The sequence below is a fragment of the Octodon degus genome, unplaced genomic scaffold, assembly GCF_000260255.1.
Source record: "Octodon degus isolate 3935 unplaced genomic scaffold, OctDeg1.0 scaffold00017, whole genome shotgun sequence".
NCBI classification, from domain to species: Eukaryota; Metazoa; Chordata; class Mammalia; order Rodentia; family Octodontidae; genus Octodon; species Octodon degus.
In genome coordinates, this window is record NW_004524593.1 from 3220558 (window position 1) to 3242982 (window position 22425).

A 22425-nucleotide genomic window follows, 5' to 3' on the forward strand; every position below is an offset into this window, starting at 1 on the left:
TCCGGCCCACGCTGCGCCTGGGCTGGGACTGGTCCCGCCGGCGCAGGGTAGCAGGAAACTCTCCGCACACTCACGGGACCTGGGCTAGGACTCTGCAGTATGTTAATTATTGAAACTGTCCTACTAATTTGATTTGAAACTGTCTCATTGCTATTTATCAATAAAATTATGGCAAAAAATAAATAAAATAAAATGTAAAAGTTAGAAAAAAAGCATTATTAAACAAAACACTTCTACAAAGATTATGCTCCAATCAATTCCTTATCAAAGTACCCTGCCACTAAATATCTCATGTGCAATGAAATGCATAGATTTCCAGTAATAGGGAAAAAATGGAATAACACTTCATTTTTAAAATTCAGGGAGTTTATTAGAGTAGCAAGATAGAATCAGTACAAGTTTTGAGTATTTCCAATATAAATTCTATTAAAGCATACTTTCAGACTTAAAAAAAAAATCACTTCACCAGTACTCATCATCCCTTCATACTGAACCTAGTTATAGGAATCTAACATTTTTTAAAGTTTTACATTGCTGTATATTCAAAGATTTGTTTTAATAGACAATAAAGGCTTAGAAATCTTAAAAAATCACATCATGGTGATGTAATAAGCACATAACATGTGAAAGGGGACTTCCCAAAATTCTTTTAGTTGTTTTGGAAGTCCCTCAATAAATTAAAAACAGGTCAAGTATACATCATTTCTTTACCACATCATACATACAGAAAGAAACTAGTTAACTTTTACAATATCTACTATGCCATTCCTACCAACATTGGCAACAAAATATTTTTAGCACCTGACTTCATATTTTAATAAGATGCTCATTTAGAAGTATCAGTAGTAGCAGAAGGTTTGGCTTCCAAATTTAGGAAAAGTGCAAATAAATACTGAATTTTCTCAAAAGTGCAATATTACATAAGGTAAAATAAGTCATATCTTAATAGTTTTGATGTGTATTCACAACCTCTTTTGTTGATAATTATACTGGAACACAAAGGGAAAATTTTGTCTCTCATTCAATCTGAAATCACTTGCACTCTGATTTCTAATCCATTATTCTTCCAAAATTGCGTAAGTCTTCTTTAGAGTCTAAGATGTATTCCCTTATTTTCTAATTGAATTACTATCTTGCCTCCCTGCACAAACTCTGCTGCAGGCACTCTCCTACTAGAGAATTTACTCTCTTGCCTTACTGGCCTCACATTCTTATGACTGTACCCCATGATCTGTGCATGTTTTTCTACTTTTACTTGACTCATTTCTCTTCTACTAACAATCTTGTAAATGCTTGCTTTTCCTATGGCTACATGTTTCACATTAATTCTTCAGTAAACATCTAGGCAGTGGAAGGTTTCATCTACTATTCACTACTCTCAAGCAAAGACCATTTTTTTTAATGTATTTCCTAAGCTTAGGACAAATATCCAACTACCTACTGAACATTTCTACCTGGGAGTCCCAAAGAAATATAAATTCAGCATATTCAAAACTATAGTGTCCTTTATGGCCTCAAAACTTTTCTCCCTCAACTCTGTCTTAATCAAAAGACACCACATTTTTTTCTGTTCCCTCCTCATTCTTGCTCTGTCTCATCAGCACCCATAGGTGCTCACATTTGGTGTATAAGGTCAGTTCATTCGAGGCTGTGCCCAAGATCCAAGAAAGGTAATGAGCTTTGTTTCTAAAGTTAGGATTTTATAAGAATGAGGAGGGAACAGAAAAGAAGGAGAGAGGGAGATGGGGAGAGGGATCACATGCACACTAGCTAGCTTCCATTTCTACTTCAGGTCTTCCTTCCTCTATTGTTTACTTATGGCTGGTCCTTCAAGGAAGCAATCAGCATCTCTGAAACTGGACTATATTGGAATATTTTGCTGAATTCATGCACCTAAAATATTTGGATGGCAATGGAATACCTATCTCTGACAAAACTAAACCAAAAAAGGTGACATAAATGAAGGACAATTTTGTATTTGTATATACAAAATATGACAGATACATAGCTACTTTCTCTTAATTCAATAAGAAGAAAGGTCTGTACTAATAGGGTTTGGAAAGGATCTCATGTCTGTATCTTGTGCTATGAATGACTACTGCAAAGACAACAACATGCAATGTATTAATTGTTGTAACTCTCCTACCAACCTGTTTTGAAGCTGTCACACTGCAATTTTTTTCTCAATAAAATAAAAAAAAGACACCACAGCCGCCAAGTTATCTAGAAGTAATCCTAGCTTCCCTGTTCTCCCTTCATAAAATCAAATATGAAAAGCTAGTTAATTTTCATTTTTTTACACTCTAGCCATTTCATCTTTTTCATCATCTTCACTGCCTTTTCCACAAAAGCCTTTATATTTACTGCATCTAACCTCAACACTGTTTACACTGTCTATCAGTGATGTCTCTGATAATTGTAACTGTAGTGTCAATCACATCTTAAAAACCTACAGTGATTCCTCTCCAACTGAGAATCAAACCTCTAAATTCCTGAACAATGGTAATGATCTACCTATTCAGAACAATCACCTCTGATGTCCACTGATGTCCTAGCAAGATCTGATTTTCTATAAATCCTAAATATTCAATAATGCCTCAAGCTTATGAGTTTCTTCAACTATTAACTCTGACTAAACTCTTCTCTGACCTGTCATACTTTAAAAGTCTGACTTTTCCACCAGAGTTAATTATTCACTTATTGATTCATTCATTCATGTTATACTAAAGACACAAAGGATTCTTCCCCCAAACAATACATACTAGATAAAACACAAACAAGCAGGTAGTCAATTAGTTATTAATAAATATAGCTAGGCTGGAGATGTAGCTCAGTGCTAGAAGACTTACCTACCATGCACAAAGATCACTGAATCCCCAGAACCACAAAACTAAAATGAAATGAAATGAAATGAAATCTAACATTTATTGAGCATTTACTAAGGGACACTTACTGCTCAAATGCCCTTATGTGATTAAGATTTATTCATGACAACTCTCTGAGTATGTACTATAGTCTTAATTTTAGAAATGATGACAATATTGTCTAAGGTTAGAAAACTGGAAAACATAAAGCAGGATATGATGTAATAGACTGAAGAAGTCTGACTTGAATTCAATGTGAGCAGTATGGTCAGTTAGTATGGCTTTTACAATTTTTATAAACTTTTATTTTTGTATTATTATCTAGCATTGTAAGTTTTACCTTTAGAATATATATAATATCCATTTGTGTATCCCAAACATCTATCATAATACTCTCACATTATGGGCACTCAATAAATGTTCAATAAACTAAACAAAGCATTAAAAATCACTTTTGAAATGAATTACTAGAATGTTAGCAAGACTATAAAATATGATACAGGCCTCTGACCTTCTCCTCAATAAAGAGACACTTTATATCAAGCAGAAAGGTCCTCTTAATTCCTTTACCTTGACCTCTAATGAAACACAGCCTAAGAAATCAATCTTATTAAACTCATTAATAATAACAATATGACTGGTAAGTTACTATGATATACTTCCTTGGGCATATTGACATTTTACCAGGTAGCAAAGCCTTTTAAAACAGTGGAATGAACATCAAATAACAAATAGTAGATGTTTATAAGTACTAGAAAGTTTTCTGAGTAAATAGTTTTAAATAATCCTACTTACATAGAGTATTCTTCTTTAGAGAAGCATCAAAATCATTGAATTTTACCAGCACAGACAGCCTACTTTGTAAGAGGCTAAAGACGGGGCACACTGCCAATATTCACAATGTTGTGTTTACTAGATTAAAAAAAACTAACTTAAATAGTGATATCAACAATCAAAACAGTGTAAGTAAACAAAAAAAAAAAATTGAAGTGAAATATAACGAGAATGACTAGGGACCAGAGATACAGCTCAGTGGCACAGCACCTACCCGGCAAGCACAAGGTCCGAAGTTTGATTCCCAATAATAAAACAAAACCAAAAACAAGACTAGCCTTCAAAAGGCAAAAATTTCGGGGAAAAAAGATCTCAACTTCAATTTGACTAGCATAGTTTTCCACCTGCCATAAACATTTTACAAGTTTTATAGTTTTAAACTACTTAGGTCGAACCAGGGAGATGGCTCAGTAGAATAAGCACTTCCCTGGCAAGCGCAAGGGCCTGAGTTCAATCCCCGGTTCTGCAAAAAAATAAAAAATAAAAAAATAAACTACTTAGGTCAAATTCCTAGTGCATCACTTGATAACCTTTCCATGAGTCAGTATTCAACTGGAAAATGGGAATAATAATTGTTCCCACTCCTCAATAGACTTGTTCTGATGATTACTTAAGTAAACTCATCTAAAGTGCTTACAAAAGGGGTATAGCAAGTAGTAAATTCCCTATAAGTAAACTCTATGATACTAGCGCTATTACAGTTGCTTACAGAATAATAATCCCAGAAGTCACACTGATCTCCTTTGAAGAGATCACAGAAAAGCCTTCTTATAGCACTTAACATAATTGACATTTATTCAACAGCTTTGGAATATGTATTCCTTACAACTTCTTAGAAAATTCACTAAGACAGGCCAAATGCTGGGTCAAAAATATATAGACAATTTAAAAGAATTCAAAATGTGTTATTTTCTGATAAAAACTAAGCACTTATAGTGATTACAGAAAAAAAAACACTTGAAAACAAATACTAGAAAGTGGAACACTGCACTTCTAAGTTAGCCCTGTTATCACAAGGAAATTATAACTAATTACACAATTTTTCGTTTGCTTTATTTTGTTTTGTTTTTGAGAAAGGGTCTCATTATGTAGTTTAGTCTGGCCTAGAACTCAATCTGGCCTGGAACTCAGTGATCTTCCTGCCCCAGCCTTCCAAGTGCTGTGATTATGGATGTGCACCACCACATCCAGCTATAAGATATTTTAAGTACAATGAAAATAAACATACACTATATCAAGGTTAATGGAAAACAAGTAAAGCAAGTAATGTTTAGAGAAAAGATTGTAACTTTAAGAATGAAAATGTACAAGGAAAAAAAATTTAAGATAAATACATTTTTACTTGCAAAAGCTAAAAAAAACAAGCCTATAGGAAGAAAAAGGTAGTAAAGAATAAAACTGACAAATGGAATAAATAAAAGAGAAAGCAAGGAAAAATAAGGAAATCAATGACCCCAACATCTGGTGGTGGGAGGGAAAGGATAGTTCACAAAGTTAACGGACTTATACCTAAATTGGTGAAAAACAATACAGAACATATAAATTATAAATATCAGCTAAAAAAATGTTCGTATAGATCCTATAGACACTGAAAATACAGCAATGTAAATAGGAATAGATGAAAAACTGAAAAATTCTTTGAGACATAAAACTCAGCAATAAGGCCTCAAGAACTGAGTGTGGTGCCACATACTTGTAACCCCAGTACTCAGGAGGCTGACACAGGAGCATCAACTGAGATCATCATGAGTTCAAGGCTAAGCTAGACCACACAGTGAGCGTAAGGCCAGCTTGAACTACATAACATAGCGTCAAAAAAAAAAAAAAAAAAGACTCAAGAAAAATTTTAGAATTAGTAAGTGTACTAACTCAGTATCTACTAAAGATATTAAATTCATAAAGAAAACCCTTCTCAAAAATAAAGTATAGGCCCATCGGCAGTTTCAGTAGTGATTCCAGCCAACACTCAAAAAATAATACAAATCTTACATAAACTTTTCAAGAAACAATGTCTAACTCATCTTTTGAGAACAATCTTACACTAATACTAAAACCCAACAAAGACATTATAAGAAATCTACAGACCAATATCCCTCATGAAAACAGACATAAAAACTATTACTAAGACATTGCTAAATCAAATAAAGCTACATATAAAAAGTATACCATCATGACAAATACAAATAAAGAACACGGGGCCGGGGAAATAGCTCAGTAGAATAAGCGTTTGCCTGGCAAGCGCAAGTGCCTGAGCTCAATCCCCGGTACCACAAAAAAAAAAAAAAAAAAAAAAAAAAAAAAAAAAAAAAAAAAAAAAAACAGAACATAATCATGACCAAGGAACTTATCTCAAAGAATGTAAAGCTAGCTTAACAATTAAATAAATAAATATTTCTATGTAATTTCAACATTAACAGGGGAGGAAAACTTCAGTAATAAATATAAAATGTCTGTAAAGATCTAACACTTTATAGAAGAAAAAACAGCAAAGAAAAATAAATTATAGGTATTCAGTTTGGAAACAAGGACATAAAATACTTATCTCTAGACAATATGATTATATGTAGAAAAGATTAAGGGACCTAGAAAGCCTATGAAAACTAACAGTTTAATTTAGGTTAGGAATGTTGAAAGAACATGGTTAATGTACAAAAATCAATTATCTTTTTATATTCTGAAATTGAACAAAGGTGAAATTTTAAAAATATAATTTACAGTAATATAAAACAGATTCTAGGCATTGAAGAAAAATTGGTTAATATTCAAAAATCAATCACCTTTCTATTTTCTAAAGGTGAACAAAGGTGAAATTTTAAAAATACAACATAAGTAATATAAAACATGTAGATTCTGGGTAATAACATCAGCAATAAAACTTGTAAGAGTTTTCTAGCTCTAGTCTCTCTTACAGAAATATTAACTGGCAACCATACACAATCAAGAATGCCTTTTCAAAATGTCTAGAACCTGAAGGTGAAGCTGTAGAGGTCAAAGCACCCCTGTAGAGGTCAAAATATGAGAAAAGTCACATGAGGAAGACAACAAACAGCTTCACTTTCATCATTTTTCAACTCCCAGAAGGACCCCTAGGCATACAGTTTTTCTAAATGGAGAAAGAGAACATGAGACAGGCATCTAGCTTCCCTAGCATTCTATGGTATGTCTCCAGAAAATCACTTATCTTACTTCCTAGGAAATAATGAGGTAATTGGGCTAGCACCTGAGATTAACTAGCAGTATGAGTGATAACAACCAGTGTGTTGATCTTAGCAATGGCACAACATTACTTCTGAAAGATTCATCAGATCAGGGAGCCAGTCAGCAGTAAGACAGGGCTACTAAACAGAATGCCTGACTGAGTGGGGATGCTCCTCCTACCTGCAGATTGGTACTAAGATGCCATTTGGCCAATGACCATAGTCAGAAGTTCTGCCTAATGGATCTCTAAATAGCAGTCCAGACCAGCTTCAGACTATGCCCTCCCAACTAAGGTGCTAGTCAATGACCTTCCTAAGCTTTAGGGCACATTCTACAGCCTCACCCAATTAGAAAGTCTAGTCACAGCCATGTCTAACTGCAAGGTACAACCTGTAGCACCATCCATTTGCAGAACACAACCAGCAACCTCCAGTTGTTCAATGGGGAACAACCTATTTCCCCACTCAATCAAAAGCAAATGAAGAGCCTAGCTGGTGACCCCACCTGAACACAGACCCTAGCTAACTGCTATACTGGACCAGGGAGCTCAGCTTTCCAGAAGTAGTATCCAATCTGCATCAGGAACAGTAACACTATCAAATCAGAGATTTCAACAGCTTTGCCTGATCAAGGATGCCACCAACCTGCGCATCCAGAATCTCAGGATAAGCAGATTGTCATTCATGCCAAATGACTGTAAAACCAAAAGCAATAATCACTTTGTCAATTGCAGACACCAGTGAAAGGATGGAAAAATTACAAAAAAGAATCAGGAAAACATGATACCACTAAAGGAAATTAACAAAACTGCAATAATTTACTATACAAAATGGAGATCTATGTCAAAGGATTTAGAATACCCTTTTATAGTTTACTGAACCACAAGAAAACATAGATGGAAAAGTAAAAGAATAATAAAAATTATATATCAATAAAATAATACATTAACAAAATAGGTTAAAGCAATAAAAATCAATTTCAAAATCTTACTACTGAAGAACAAAATGAGTAAACTGAAAAGTTCAATTTAAAAAAACCTCAAAACAATCTTAAAGAGAAGAATCAGTAAGCTTAAGGAAGTCATTTAAAACTAGCCAATCAGAAGAACAAAGGACTATGGGGGAGGAATCTATAATAAACATCATATCATAGTGATATATGTGCACCTATGTTTATAGCAGCACTATTTGTGATAGCCAAATCTTGGAAATAACCAAAATACCCAACACTTGAGGAATGGATGAAAAAGATACAGTATTTTTTGTACAATGGAGTATTACTCAACTATAAAGAAAACTAAACTCAAATCCTTCCTATATAAGTGGATGCAACTTGAAGCTATACTCATAAGTGAAATAAACCAGACCCACACATGTAGATATCATATTGTATCCCTAGTGTAAAAACTCAAAAGAAGAAATAAACATTGAAAGTTATAACACAGTTATATGGGAAGTGAGAACTTAAGGATTAAACAACAAAGAGAGAGCAAGGAGAAAAGTTAGGAACTATGGCGGGGCAAAACCGTACATTTATATAAACAATATAGGGTTAGGGCAATGGTCCTAAGAATATCCATCAGGTTTTTGAAAATAGCAGTTAATGGGGAGAATTCTCACCCTGACTAACTCTATGTGCTGGTATCTGTGAACCAAGCAACTACACAGATAGAAATGTGTAATACTAAACCCATGCTTGAAATACCTGTCCTTTGGTCTTCTAAATGCATACTGCTTCTAATGTCATATCAATTATTGCTATATTCTCTTTAAAGTAAACATTTGTTTAAAAAAGGTATTAAAAAATTATTGATAAAAAATTAAAAATAAATTTTCAAAAAAAATTACCAGAGACCATCAGCTAAACAACAAATATATTATTAGGCCCCAGTTTTGACTCATTATCCCCCTTTATATCTGGTGGATCCCAATACCACTGGTTATAGAAAGAAAGTACTTGCCCAAACATATCAACACGATTTTTTGACTCATTTCTGTTTTCTTAGCTTATCTATTTGTTGGGTTTTTTCCTTTGTTCTTATATTATTTTTTATTTTTCCTTGTCTTTTTTCTTTTTATAACTTTTAACTAATTCTATTTACTTTCTTATATTCATTAATTGTACTTTTAAATTTCTTGTTTCTTTTCTCATCTTTCTTTCTTGATTTCAAATATTACTTCTTTTCTTTATATAAGAAACCTAAAATAGAAATAAGGAGCAAAGTAAAAGATGACACGAAGCATGAATGTAGACTTCATGGTGATGTGAAAGTGATGGGAAAATTGGGACGGGACAGTAGGGTTGGAAAGGAGAAGGAGAAGTGAAAATAATCAACATTCAATATGTATATGTACCAATTCCCCAAGATAAACGCTATTGTTATATATTTTAACACTGGTGAAAAAAAAGCAAAAGACTGAATAGCTTATATACAACATGGTTGAATCTCAAAAACACAGCTACATTAAAGAAGCCTTAACCAAAAAAGTAAATAGTATATGATTCTTTAAGTGAACTATAAAAATGACAGATCTAAGCTACCCCAGAAAGCTGGAGAGGACTGCCTGGGACAGGCACACTGGAACTTTTTTGTTTTTAAGACAGAGTCTTGTTATGTATTTCAAGATGGCCTCAAACTTACTATTTATTCCAGACTGGCCTCAAATTTGCACAGTACTCCTGCCTCAGCCCCCCAAGTGCTGAGATTACAGATATGCACCACCACATCCAGCTAGAATTTTAAGAATAATGAGAATGTTAGTGATTTTAGTGGTGGAATTCTTGTGTGGAATATTGTCAAAATTCAACAAAATGTACAATTTAGATATACTTTATCGTATGCGAACTGTACAATATTAAAATTGGTTTTTGTTTGTTTGTTTTGACCAGAGATCAAACTCAGGACTTTCTACTTGCCAGGTTGGTGCTTACATTGCTGAGCTATCTCCCCAGCCCTAAAGCTGATTTTAAAAGAACCCTTAACAAGGACTATAAAATGTCATATAATCAGAGACCTAGCTTCCTCTCATGATCAGCTCTGGTGCTCCTAAACTTTCTAATGCTCTGGATATGTACACATGCTGTTTCCTACTCTTAGGTAATTGATTGCTGCTTCACTGTTAGACTAGATCAAATAATTTTCAAATACTTTTCTTCAAAAACTGTTCCCAGACACCTTAGTTTCAGGCTCTAAGTGCAAAACAAATGTAAATGCCAAGAAAAAATAATTTGTGGACAGGACATCCCCAAAAAATATTTTGGCAGCAAAACCAAAACATTATACCCAGAAGTCTAGTTTAATCCTGCTTAATCCAAAACTATTTCTAATATCATCCAATGTAAGTGCAATACCTGTAGAATGAAAGAAACGGTTCCAGGTATTTAAGTCTAAGTTACACAAAAGTAAAAGTAAACCATGCTCCCTTGAATACTTTAAAAAACAGTAATGGTCTAGACCCAGATTTTTATAGGTGGTATTTTAAATTCCATCAGATTTTAACCTAATTCTTTTTTTATGCCAATGATACCTAATCAGGACCAGTATCTCCAAATTAGGATCAACAGCCACAAACCAATCCAGTTTCTGGAGTTATAAGAAAGAGCTAGTGTGGTTTCAGATAACTACAAAATGTATTTTAAGGTAAAAAGTTTTAATTTCAGGTCTTGCAATAATTATACCCAAGGATATTAATTTATTTAACTTCTCTAGATTTTCATTTTTATTATTTCAGCTTAAGGAGGTAAGTCTTCACAGGTGGACCAGTCAATCTATTTTCCATACCTTTCCATACTTTTTCTTTAGTAAAGATTACAGCAACAAAGTTAAAAACCATCATTTGTATAGTTAAGATACATTTATATTAGTTTTACACTTAATAGAACTGAACATTACAAACAAATCTTCTCAAACATTACAAACTTAATCTTTTTAATTCACAACAATTTCATGTAGCATTTTGAATGGTTTATTACTAGGCAAGCTTTTTTTTTCTTTTTTTAATGTATTTGGTATAGGGTCTCACTATGTAGCCTGGACTTGTAGTGATATTCCTGTTTTCAACTTCCCCAGTGCTAGGATTATAGGCATGCACCACCACGCCCTGACTCAAAGTCTGACTCAGTGTGCTCAGGGGTGGGGCCGGTGCAGCATGTAGTGCCACATATCAAACCCTGATCCCTGCACTTTCCTAAGCAGGTGCTGAGTAATCTCACTGGTTTTTTAAGCAAACTTTCATAGTACTCAATACTACAAATTTTTAAAATATGAAGGCTGGACAGATAGCTCAGCAGATTAAAGCGCCTGCTTAGGCAGGCACAGGGGCTGGGGTTCGAGCCCCAGGCCTGCCCCCGGGGTGCACTGAGACAGCCATTGAGACTGGGTGTGGTGGTGCACCCCTGTAATCCCAACACTTGTAATCCCAGGCTGAAAACAGGAGAATCACTATCAGTCCAATCTGTGTAGTGAGACCCTGTAAACCCTGTACTAAATAAAAATAAATAAATAAATAAATAAATAAATAAATAAATAAAAATAAAATATGAAAATAACATTTATGGGTCAGGGAGATAGCTCAGTGGCATAAGCACCTGCCTGGCAAGTACAAAGACCTGAATTCAATCCCTGGTATTGCAAATAATAATAATAATATTTAATAATGTTATTTATCCACATATGCATATACTGTATACATACATGTACATATACATGGAGGTACTGGAAAACACCCAGCTTCTGGGGAAAAGCTTTTTCCCAAGTTATTAAAAGGTAGAATTTACATCAAAACAATTTTACAACTATTAGAATGACCTACCACCCACTTTCTATATAGTTTCTTTATTGACTATTACACAAATCTGAATAATCCTATGGTCCACAATGATAAAATCTTCGATAGTGACAATAACTGCACTACGAAAAAGAGTAAGAAAAATGGAAGTAAAGCAGAATGAAAGCAGGGATGGAAAGGGCAGAAGAAAAAGAATCTCATGACAAATTATTAGAAGATATTCAGGAGACTGAGATTGAAATATGCTCATATGATATTCATAACCATATGCTGCAAAACAATCCACAGTAATAAAAGCGGATTCAAACTAGTTACAATAGTCTTATGAAAGATGAAAACAATAATAATTTCAAAGTATTTGAAGCCTGAGCCATAATAAGGGGTTTTTTCCAACATAAAAATGGTTAAGTGGGGGCTGGTGAGATGGCTCAGTGGTCTAAAGCACCTACTTAGAACAAGCTAAGCTAAGCAGGGCACAGGGACCCCAGTTCAATCCCCCAGCACCACATGCCAGCCAGCCCCGCCCCCTGGTGGGCTGAGCTGGCCACACACACACACAAAATAAATAAATAAATAAATATTTTTAAAAATGGCTAAGTGGCTTCTGTATTTCTTCACTATGCTGCTGCTTGCTTTTGCCACACAGCATTTTAATTATTAGTGTTTTTAAGCAATATTTTAAAACTTGGGCAAATAAGAGTTATAACAGACAATTATGTAAAATATTTCTATCATTCAACAGAAATCCTACCCTGATTTTACAAAACGGACACTACTATAATTCAAATTACTTTTGCCTGCTTCTTTCTTTACTACAAAACAAAGACTATAAATCATATAGTAATACTGCCTGGTTTAAAGGTGTCATGAAAATTTTAATTTTGTTCATACAATATAACAATAATTTTAGAATCTTACTGATGAGCAGAAGAATATACTCATATAATGTAGCTTACTTAATACTGTAAGCAGAAATAACTGTGACAACTATGTATTTCCTGGAAATTTTTCCATTTAAACTTTATAAGTACAGTATATGATATTTCTGTATTCTGTCCCCTAAGTAACTATACATAAAAACTAGATAAGTTGTTCTATATTCAGACTATGTATTTTTATTATGTTCCTACTTTACTGGTCACATCACAGGTTTCTAAGAAAAAAACCCAACAATTATTACACTAACGAGGCTTTTTAAATTTGTATATTAGCTAGATGTAGATTTTTTTCACTCTGCTAGTTGACTTCAAAATATTATTTGGATTTTTTGAGGCATATTATTACTACTTAAGTAATTATCTTGACATTAGAAATGAAAGACAGAAAGTATATTATTATATGAAGAGAACAAAAGATCCTACCTGTTTTAACCTCATGAAGAAAGTCTCTGTAAAAGTCTTCCTGCTGAAATACCAAAATCGCTCATTTGCAGGGTACACACGAACTACTGTCTCCAGGAGAAAGCGGACAGGCTCTACCACCTCTGTGACTACCATATCCACTGCCACAGTCATGTATACTCGTTTATCTGTAGTAGAAATTTTCTAGGTTTTAGGCTGGTTTTATTATTTCTTCATTTTTTAAGAATACACCATTTTTCTCATTTATAAAAGATGTTCCTTATCATTATCACCTACTACATTTTTAATAACACTTTAAGTAACCAAGTAGTCCAAGTATGTTTCTCAAGCACTAATGATCCTATCTTATTCAAATATCCAAAACTCTCAACAACTCTCTTTTTCCATATCCCAAATCAGATCCATAACAACAATAAATAAATAAAAACTGGGCTGAGGGTGTGGTCTATTGTTAGAGTCCTTATTAGTATGGGCAAAGCCTTGGATTCAATTTACAGCACCATAATACATACATACATATTTATTTAGGATATAGTTTAACCTAAAATTACCAAACTTCTTAAACTTTGGAAATCCAGAGATTTTCCTTCCATCGTAAAAAAGACAAATAATAGAAACTGTTAGGTTTATTTAATGAGTTATTTGGGAAGAACTGTCAAATTAACAGCTTCTCCATGTTAAACTCATACAGGCAAAATGTTACTGATAACAGACATTTTCACATTGTATGCTTTAAGAGAAATCCCTGGAGATTTGTCAGAACCTTCATTGTTCATAATATATTTACCCTCAATCAAAGCTCCAGTGAAATACTTATGTGAAGTTTTCATATGTGTTTGTGTATTGTGCATACATGCACAGATGAGGTCTGACATGTGCTTTGATCCAACAGCAATATAGTACTATCAGCCTAAATGCTAGTTATTATACAAAATGTTTACTTGGTCATAATTTATATTTAGTTTGTACCTAGGATCTTTTAGGCTGGTTTCCATTGGTTTTCTCTGGTTTCCACTATGATAGGTCAAAATATGGATTTCATTTTATTTTCCTTAGCTGTGTGATATTTAGTGGAGTTTTTAAACCTTTAATGGAGTTTTTGGTCACTCCATATCATTTTATCTTTTTGGAATTTACTTTCTCCACAATTCTTAGTTCTTAAAGAAAAATCCAAATAACCAAGTTTTTAAGGCATTGTAGAACTTATAAACAGAACTTTGACTGATATTATACTTGCCAATTCAAGACAAACTAAGATTCTCTGGACATTGTGCTGTCCTTTAAAGAAAATAATGAAGAGAGGTAAGAGAAAGCAACACAAGACATGAAATATATTACTCAACTCGATCTCACTGCAGTAAAATGATCCAAGACATTTCATTTCTCAGGGCCTAAATTTCTTCCACAAAAACCATATGTTAGGACTAGAGAGATAGCTCAGTGACATAAGCACCTGCCTGGCTAGTGCTAGGTCCTGAGTTCAAGCCCTGGTACCAAAAAAAGCCCACCACATGTTGACTCATGAATTCTCTGAGTAATGTGTAATTTCAAGGATACTATTTGCAAATTTTAGAGCAACATGCTTATGTACCATATAAAATAATTTTAAATTTAAAACACATAATTAAGATCTGATTATAATAGAGAACTATAAATTTTATTTTAATCAAACAAATTATAAACAAATGGTCATTTATATGCGATTAAATATAATAAACACAAAATGAAACTGAATTATGAGTTACATTAAAAACAGATAAAATTACTTATACAAGTTGGTATCTGAAATTTCTATATTTTGCTCTTCAAAAATTTCAACTGGCTTATTTTCTCATCTCCATATTTTCTTTCTGAATAATTTTAGGAAAGAAATGTACAAACATATCTCCAAAAATAAACTGTGAGTATAAAAATCCTCTATTGCTAAAATACAAAAAACTAAGTTTTATATAATCTTTTTTTCTGTTTAGTCTTTAGTTTTAGACAGCTTATTATGTGATAAAATAAATGCACCTGATTCAACTAGTAAACAGTCTCTTTAAGGTAAACAAACTATTATTTGAATGTTCTTTATTAACATTATATTTCTATATTAATATTCACTAATACTTCCTCTCATTAACCACAAATCTTCTGTAAGTATAAACTAAGTAATATAAAAGTAAAGACAATACAAATTGATCTATCATTTTCCAAATACAAATACTTAAATGACAGTAAGCATTTAGAGTGGTTCAGCAATGAGGACTCAGCAAGTAAAACCATAAATTTAGTTTAAATGCAGATGGTGCTGCAGAAAAAAAAAAAAATCAGCAACTAACAAATACCTGAATAAAGTAATAATTAAAAAAGATAATGGGAAAAATGAAAAATGTTATTATATAATATTTATAAATTTCTGTCAAACTAGCCATGTTAAAATTAAAAGGCAGGAAACTAGAGGTAAAATGCTTGCTACAAATGAAATTTTTAATGTACACTGCTACAATCTCAAAGATCAAAAGAATGCATAATTAATAAGTGAAAAAATATAAAGTAATCTCAAAAATAAAAAGTTAAAATAATAATCAAAGATATGCAAAATTCTAGCACTTGCTTGTTTTTATCAACTCTATAGGGATACATGAAACACAAAGCCCAAATGCCTTTTATGTAATCTAATCAAATTAATTCACATGCCTTTTGGAGAAATTCTTTCAAACAGTAGTTCTCTCTGGAAGCACAGAGTATTACAAGCAATCTCAAATTCTAAATAAGAGTGTCATTATTTTAAATAAGCACCAAGACTTTTTAAAAAATAGCAAGACTGATCACAATGTAAAAAAATTTAAATAATAAAATAACTTTTAAAAGAAAGTTACCTTTTGGTGTCTCTTCATTAAGTGCCAGAAATATTGGTGCGTTAGGGTTCCACATGCCAGTAATAACATAGGCTCTCCCATCATAACTCTTCCCCATGGATTCCTAAAAGTTAAAACAGCAATGGTAATTTACACATCAATAAAAATCACAATTTTACATTATATCTAATTTAAAGCAATCTAACTTATTAAAATTTAGGTTTACACTAAAAATAGGGGCTTTAGTTTTAGTATAAATTTTTTAACCCTTTAAGAGAATTTTTTTTAATATTATATCCCCCTACAGCTATCTTCAAACACAATTTCTATATAAAGATATGTACAACTCAGATGAATGGAGACAAACATACATATATTAAATCACAAAAACATATGAAATTTTATATATTATATATAAATATAACTAAAAATTATATTTAATTTCACTTTATGCTAGTTGTCAAAATTTCATGTATCTATGCATATGGAGATACAAGTAGTCTCCACAAAAACTACAATACAGAATTAACTGAAGACTGAATTAATAGCTAATAATGGGAATAGAAAAAGAATATCCTTCAATGCTCTCATTTTTAATATATTCTTAAAGTATCAATTTACTTTATGCAATTAATACCTTAACATTAATCTTCTCTTTTTCATATGTCAGATACTTAGGCACTTTCTCAAAATCATAGATCAATCTCAGAAAACTAATACTAGTTTGTAATCAATACTCAAGTTCTTTGACTCTTCTTTTCCCTATCTCTGTAGTGCCTCTTTTTCCCATCTCTTCTTCCATACTCTTCAGTACCTCCATTTTAAGACTTCGGTATCAACTACTTTATTCTCCCTAAAGAAGCTAACACGTACTACAGTCAAAGCAAAGCCACATACAGACGTGTACCTGTGCAGGGAAAGGAGGATGAAGGGTGTCCCATGGGAAAATTGCACAAATGCATATAAATATAGACATATGCAAAAGGAAAGTATCTACAGTATTTGAATTATCTGTATTTCCACATAACATGAATGGAGTGTCAAAAGGGTCAGACCACAACAAAAATTGTGTGGGTGTGTGTAGGTGTGTGGGTGTGTGTGCGCACGCACATGCATGTGCGCACACAGAGTCCCACAACACAGCTCCAACTCATAGTGATCCTCCTCTTTACTGCCTCCCTAGTGCTGGGATTATAGGCATGCGCCACCACACCTGTACTCCTCTACCGGCTCAGCGTGCCTGGGGACAGGGCTGACATGGCCTGTGGTACCAAGGATTGAGCCCTGGCCCCTGTGCTTACCTAAGCAAGTGCTTAGTCTGCTGAGCTATCTTGACAGCCCTCAAAAACTTATTTTTCCAGTATCATGCCTTCATAGCTGCATCTCTGAATCCTTATAAAATTGTGCCAGTCATCTGGTAACTGCTAATGTACATTTTACTAGTATACTAGTCATAATTCACTAATCAGATTATAAAGCTCTAGGGCTAATACCTTTGCATTCCAGAGAGAAAGGACGCTCAAGGATATTTGTAAATGAAACCTTCCTGAGCACCTCTGAGCTATTCATAATCAATCAAAATCAATCTATCTCCCTCAATATCTCTCTCTCCTCTCTCTCTCACACACACACACATACACACTTCACATAAAGATTCCTTTAACTTTCCTCTGAATCAGGTCCCCATTCAGAACTGGAATGGATTTCTGACCCACATATTCTAAACCATTTCTGTGCTCAAGTTCAAAAAGATGAGATGGACAAAGTATAATAATCTCTCTTTCAATTAATACACATCAAGGAAAAGTGGGAAGTTAGAAGTAGAAGCTGAATGCATTTATTTACTGAGAAGTCAAGCTGTCACAGGCCACATATAAAAGTGTTATAAAATTATGAAGTAGACAAAATACATAAAGATTAGCAGAATAAAGGCCCAGCCAAATAGCTCAGCGGATTAAAGTGCCTGCTCAGGAAGACACAGGGGCCAGGAGTTTGAGCCTAGGGCCTGCCACGCCAGCCCCGCCCCCAGGGCACACTGAGACAGCTATTGAGACTGGGCCTGGTGGCACACCCCTGTAATCCCAGCACTTGGGAGGCTGTAAACAATAGAATCACTATGAGTCCAATCTACACAGTGAGACCCTGTCCTAAATACAAAAAAAAAAAAAAAAAAAGATTATCAGAATATTAAAAGTGTAGTAAGTGGTGAAAGAGAAATGCTGCAAATAAATGTAAAAAATACACTAAAATGATAAATCATGTAAGCAAAAAACAAAAGCAGATACTGGTAGGCTGAAGGGGAGAGGGATGCAGGCAGAAGCACAGCATGGCAGCTCAAAGAGAGGGCAGGTGACAAAGCAGAAGAGAAAAATAACAGAATGGACCACACATGTGAAGATTAGACTGCCTGGTATACTGGATTAAAATGTGGAATGCATTTACAACTGGGGGTCAGTCTTCTGATCTAGTGTTTGTAAGTATTTAACTGTAAGATCTACAAAATTCTTGAGGAATCTCTAGGACTTAAAATTTTAAACTATGATCCAGTTCCAAGAAACCTGGCTCTACTGCATTGTTTGCTTTTTTGGAAAATCCCATTAGGTTTCACTTATGTAGCATCATAACTAAAGTAAACAAAAAAATTCATGACCTTATTCCTATACAAGTTCCTTGACCAAAAATACTGTCATTATTGGAAGAAAATTCAGTCTCCATTACTTGTATTCTCCCTGAACTAACTTTGGGAATATGTGATTTTGTTTACATGTGTATATAACTGTATACTCTAATAAAAAAAAAACTTCACGTATAAGTATGACTTCCTCTTTTATGAAGATCTTAAACTACATTTATAAATCTATTAAACTAGAAAAATTTCAATTCACCTTGCTTATTAGAAAATACTCTCAAGGAAAAAAATCAGTATTGCTTCAAAATTGTTCAAAACAAGTTACATAAATTAAATTAAATGTAACTACATGCTTTTTCAAAGTCTATCAGGAAAAAGTGGTAAAAGATTTGTTTTCAATTTTGCATGACACTTGGGTGTATCCAAAAAGAGCAGAAGTGAGCTACATGTGATGGCAAACACCTCTTATCCCAGCACTTATAAAGCTGAAGCAGGAGGATCGCCATGAGTTTGAGGCTAGCCTACACTGCATACTAAGACCCTGTTTCAAAAAAACAGAGCAGAAGTATTGACCACCCCCCTTTTTCTACAAGCCAGAACTAAAACTATATATGCAAAATTATAAAGAATTTTATTTCATCTGATTACAAACAAATAACATTTTAATGAATAATACTATTTCTCACGCTTAAACATGAGGTAATGGATTCCTTTTCATGAGATTTAATCTAGCCAAGGACCAATGCCCATCTATGTAGACATCACAAAGATTAACAACAGTAAATAGTAATACATCACAATTGTTGATCACTGCAAATACAAGCCTTCCTATGTGCTCATTACTGTGTAGCTTAAGCATACTTTGCTTTCCAGAAGCCTGACTGCCCACAAGCCTTTGATTTTAATGCCTCAAAGGTGGAGTACTTCTCTGTAAATTAGATGTGACAGAAGAAACTCAGAAAATCACACCAGTTCTGTAATTCTATAATCTGGATTTAGACTTTATAGACAAATGTCTACCACTGATTCATCCTCATCTTGAAAAAACAAAATTAGGACCAAGGATCTTAAAAGTTTTGAGTGTCCCAACATTCCCAAAATACCACCTCATGGAATTTTCACAATTCTAAAATGTTATGACTTGCCTTTGGTAAAACAACACTCATTCCTTAATGGTATGCTGTAGAAATGGATAAATCAATAACTTCTGTTTTCTCATTCAACGTAACCATTGTCCTTACTTGACCTACCCAAGCAGCACTTTCCATAGTTCCACAGTTCACTGCTCCAACAGAGAAAGAACTGCACTCATTACTGTAGTTACATACTTAAAAGCTCTGTTTCCACTTCAAGACTATGAATCCACAGATGGAGAAAGCTACCGATTACTCATATCTAGAACCCCAGCACTTCACACAATGCCTAGCACACAAACAGCTACCAAGATGTCTGAAAGAAAGCTATCTAGTATTATTAGATCAGTGTTGATATTGCTATGAAATAACTGAAAGAAAAACTTGACATAATTAGTGCTATTTAACTGACATTTACAAAGCACACTTGAAAGGAAGAACACATGTAGTGTCTATTATCACTAAATATAAAATATTCAGTTCACTGAGGAACATAATATTCACTCCCAAATGACTATTTCCATTTAAGATTTCTAAATCATAAAGTAAATGTTTTTATTAATTGAAGTATTAGAAGGTATGTCTAATACTACGAAAAAGTTAAGATGGCTTGCCACTTTTATATCAAATACTAGCACTAATTAATTAACTGATATTAACCTTTAAGGGCATTCTTTGAGTAGAGCCAATATATCTTGCTAGTAAAATGTAATCCAGGAGAAATTCAGAAAGAGAAATGTCTTAAAGAAAACAGGCATCATCACAACACACATATTAATAATGCATTAAAAAAATGAAAGGCATCATATTCACTTTGGAGGTACTTGTTATAATCATATTTTTGTTATTTTGGGCTCAAAGGAAAGACAGCTTCTTAAGAAGTCCAACAGATGAATAGATGGACATCAACATAATACTATCCTTTCATTTGCTTTCAAACTGCACAATTGTTTTGGTTGGAACTTTCCTAAATCCCTCCCTCAGAAGTAATTTTAAATCAGCTACTAAATTTAATTATTATATGCAGTAAAAAGAAACAATTCTGACAATATGCCAAGTTTTTTAAACAAAAAGTACTTTAAATCTATAAAATAAATACTATCTATACTTGCTTAAAGTGCTTAAGATTATCATTACCATATCCAGTAAATGCATGTCACTGTTCTTCACGTTTCGACCTGGGCTTAATAACATTCCAAAACATCTGAAAATATTGGGGGGGAAAAAGGAGAAATAAGGTATCAAGAATATATAGAAGCCCAGAGAGCAAAACGCTTTCTTAATCATCATACAATCTTAACTCTGAATTACAAATAATTTGTTATAGGAAGACCAAAAATAAGAATTTATTAAGATACCAGTTGAATAAAATATGAGCTTTTAAAAAAGAAAAACAAGACCCTGTATTCTCTGCTATTCTATTATTGGACACATTATCAATATACTTTCTGGCAGTAGAAAAGCTTCAAGAATCCTACCATTGCTATGAAATTTGAGCAACACTTTTTGATAAGCTTTAAAATTCAGCTCAAAACTAAATTTTTTACATTTTTAGGCTACATTAACTCTACCTTTCTGGCAAGCAAATCAAAGTCCAGAAAAGCTAAACAATTTACCCAGATTCAAGCTGCTATTAAATCAGTCCTGTATCTCAAAAAGCAATATAATCTGCCCTCAGTATCCCTCTCCAAACAAGATCTTCTCACACATAATAGACAAGTTGTTATCAGTCTCCTAATACCTAAGATATGTTGCAAAGTATTTCACAGAAAAGGTGAAGAACATAAGTAAAATAAATTTTAAATTTCAAAAAGTGGCAGCTCCACTCTGCCACAAAGGATAAAGTTGAGTCATTTTTAACAAAATGGATGCACCTTGAGACCAGAGACCCATAAGTGAAATAAATCAGACACAAAGATATATAAGAAAGACAAAATATAACTAAAGAGCAAAATGGAAGGAAGGAAGGAAGGAAGGAAGGAAGGAAGGAAGGAAGAAAAGAAAAGAAAAGAAAAGAAAAGAAAAGAAAAGAAAAGAAAAGAAAAGAAAAATCTTTTGCAATAGGGAAGAGAACAAAGAAATGGAGAGGAAAGTAAAGGAGGGAAAGGAAAAAGGCTTGATAAAAGAATTAAGGTGTCTTATATCTATGTACCAACTCCCCACAATGAATGTCATCAGTATATACTGCAAGCGCATACTAATAAAAATAAATTTGAAAAAAAAAAAAGTTGCAGTTGGCCAATCAACATTTCATCTGCTCTTGTTTTCCAAAGGTTTTTTTTTTTTCCCCCAGTAACTTTTCTCTTAAGTGAGCAAGACACCTAATTGGTCTCAATTACAATTCAAGTATAAAGAAACTAAAATTTTTCTATCAAGGTATCAAGTATATAGTAAGTATATACCTCAGTGATTGCATAAGGGTACCTTTTTTTTTTTTTTTTTTGCGGAACCACATAAGGGTACCTTGCTCAAGACTTCCTTTTGGCATAGAAAAGTGGTCATTGATTTAATTAAAGATAAAGTTTCACTATGATTTCACTATAATTACTATAGACTGTTAAGATCTCTCATATAAACTCATATAATAAACATTATTGCCTTAAATTTTTACTAAGTAACAATAAAAAACACTTCCTTTTCAGATAGAAATTTGGTCTCAAGGCCAATGAAAGCAAATTTATTTCTCATTTTCCTACATACTTTTGTTGAAACTGCGCCTCTCCTAGGTTTTTGTTTTTGCTTTTAAACAATTTTTTTATATCATAAAACTTTCAAGTTA

The 22425-nt window shown here is 33.2% G+C and overlaps 1 protein-coding gene across 8 annotated transcripts in view; it reads right to left on the minus strand.

Moving 5' to 3' along the window:
- Positions 1–22425, minus strand: part of Rabgap1l (RAB GTPase activating protein 1 like) — a 711712-nt gene that overhangs the window by 583992 nt on the left and 105295 nt on the right. For all 8 annotated transcript variants that reach the window (XM_004626788.2, XM_023710325.1, XM_023710327.1 and 5 more), the window contains 3 exons: positions 20784–20850; positions 15906–16008; positions 13045–13211 (listed from right to left, as the gene is read on the minus strand). In XM_004626788.2, the coding sequence (XP_004626845.1) occupies positions 13045–13211; positions 15906–16008; positions 20784–20850 (337 nt within the window). The remainder of the gene's footprint in view (positions 1–13044; positions 13212–15905; positions 16009–20783; positions 20851–22425) is intronic.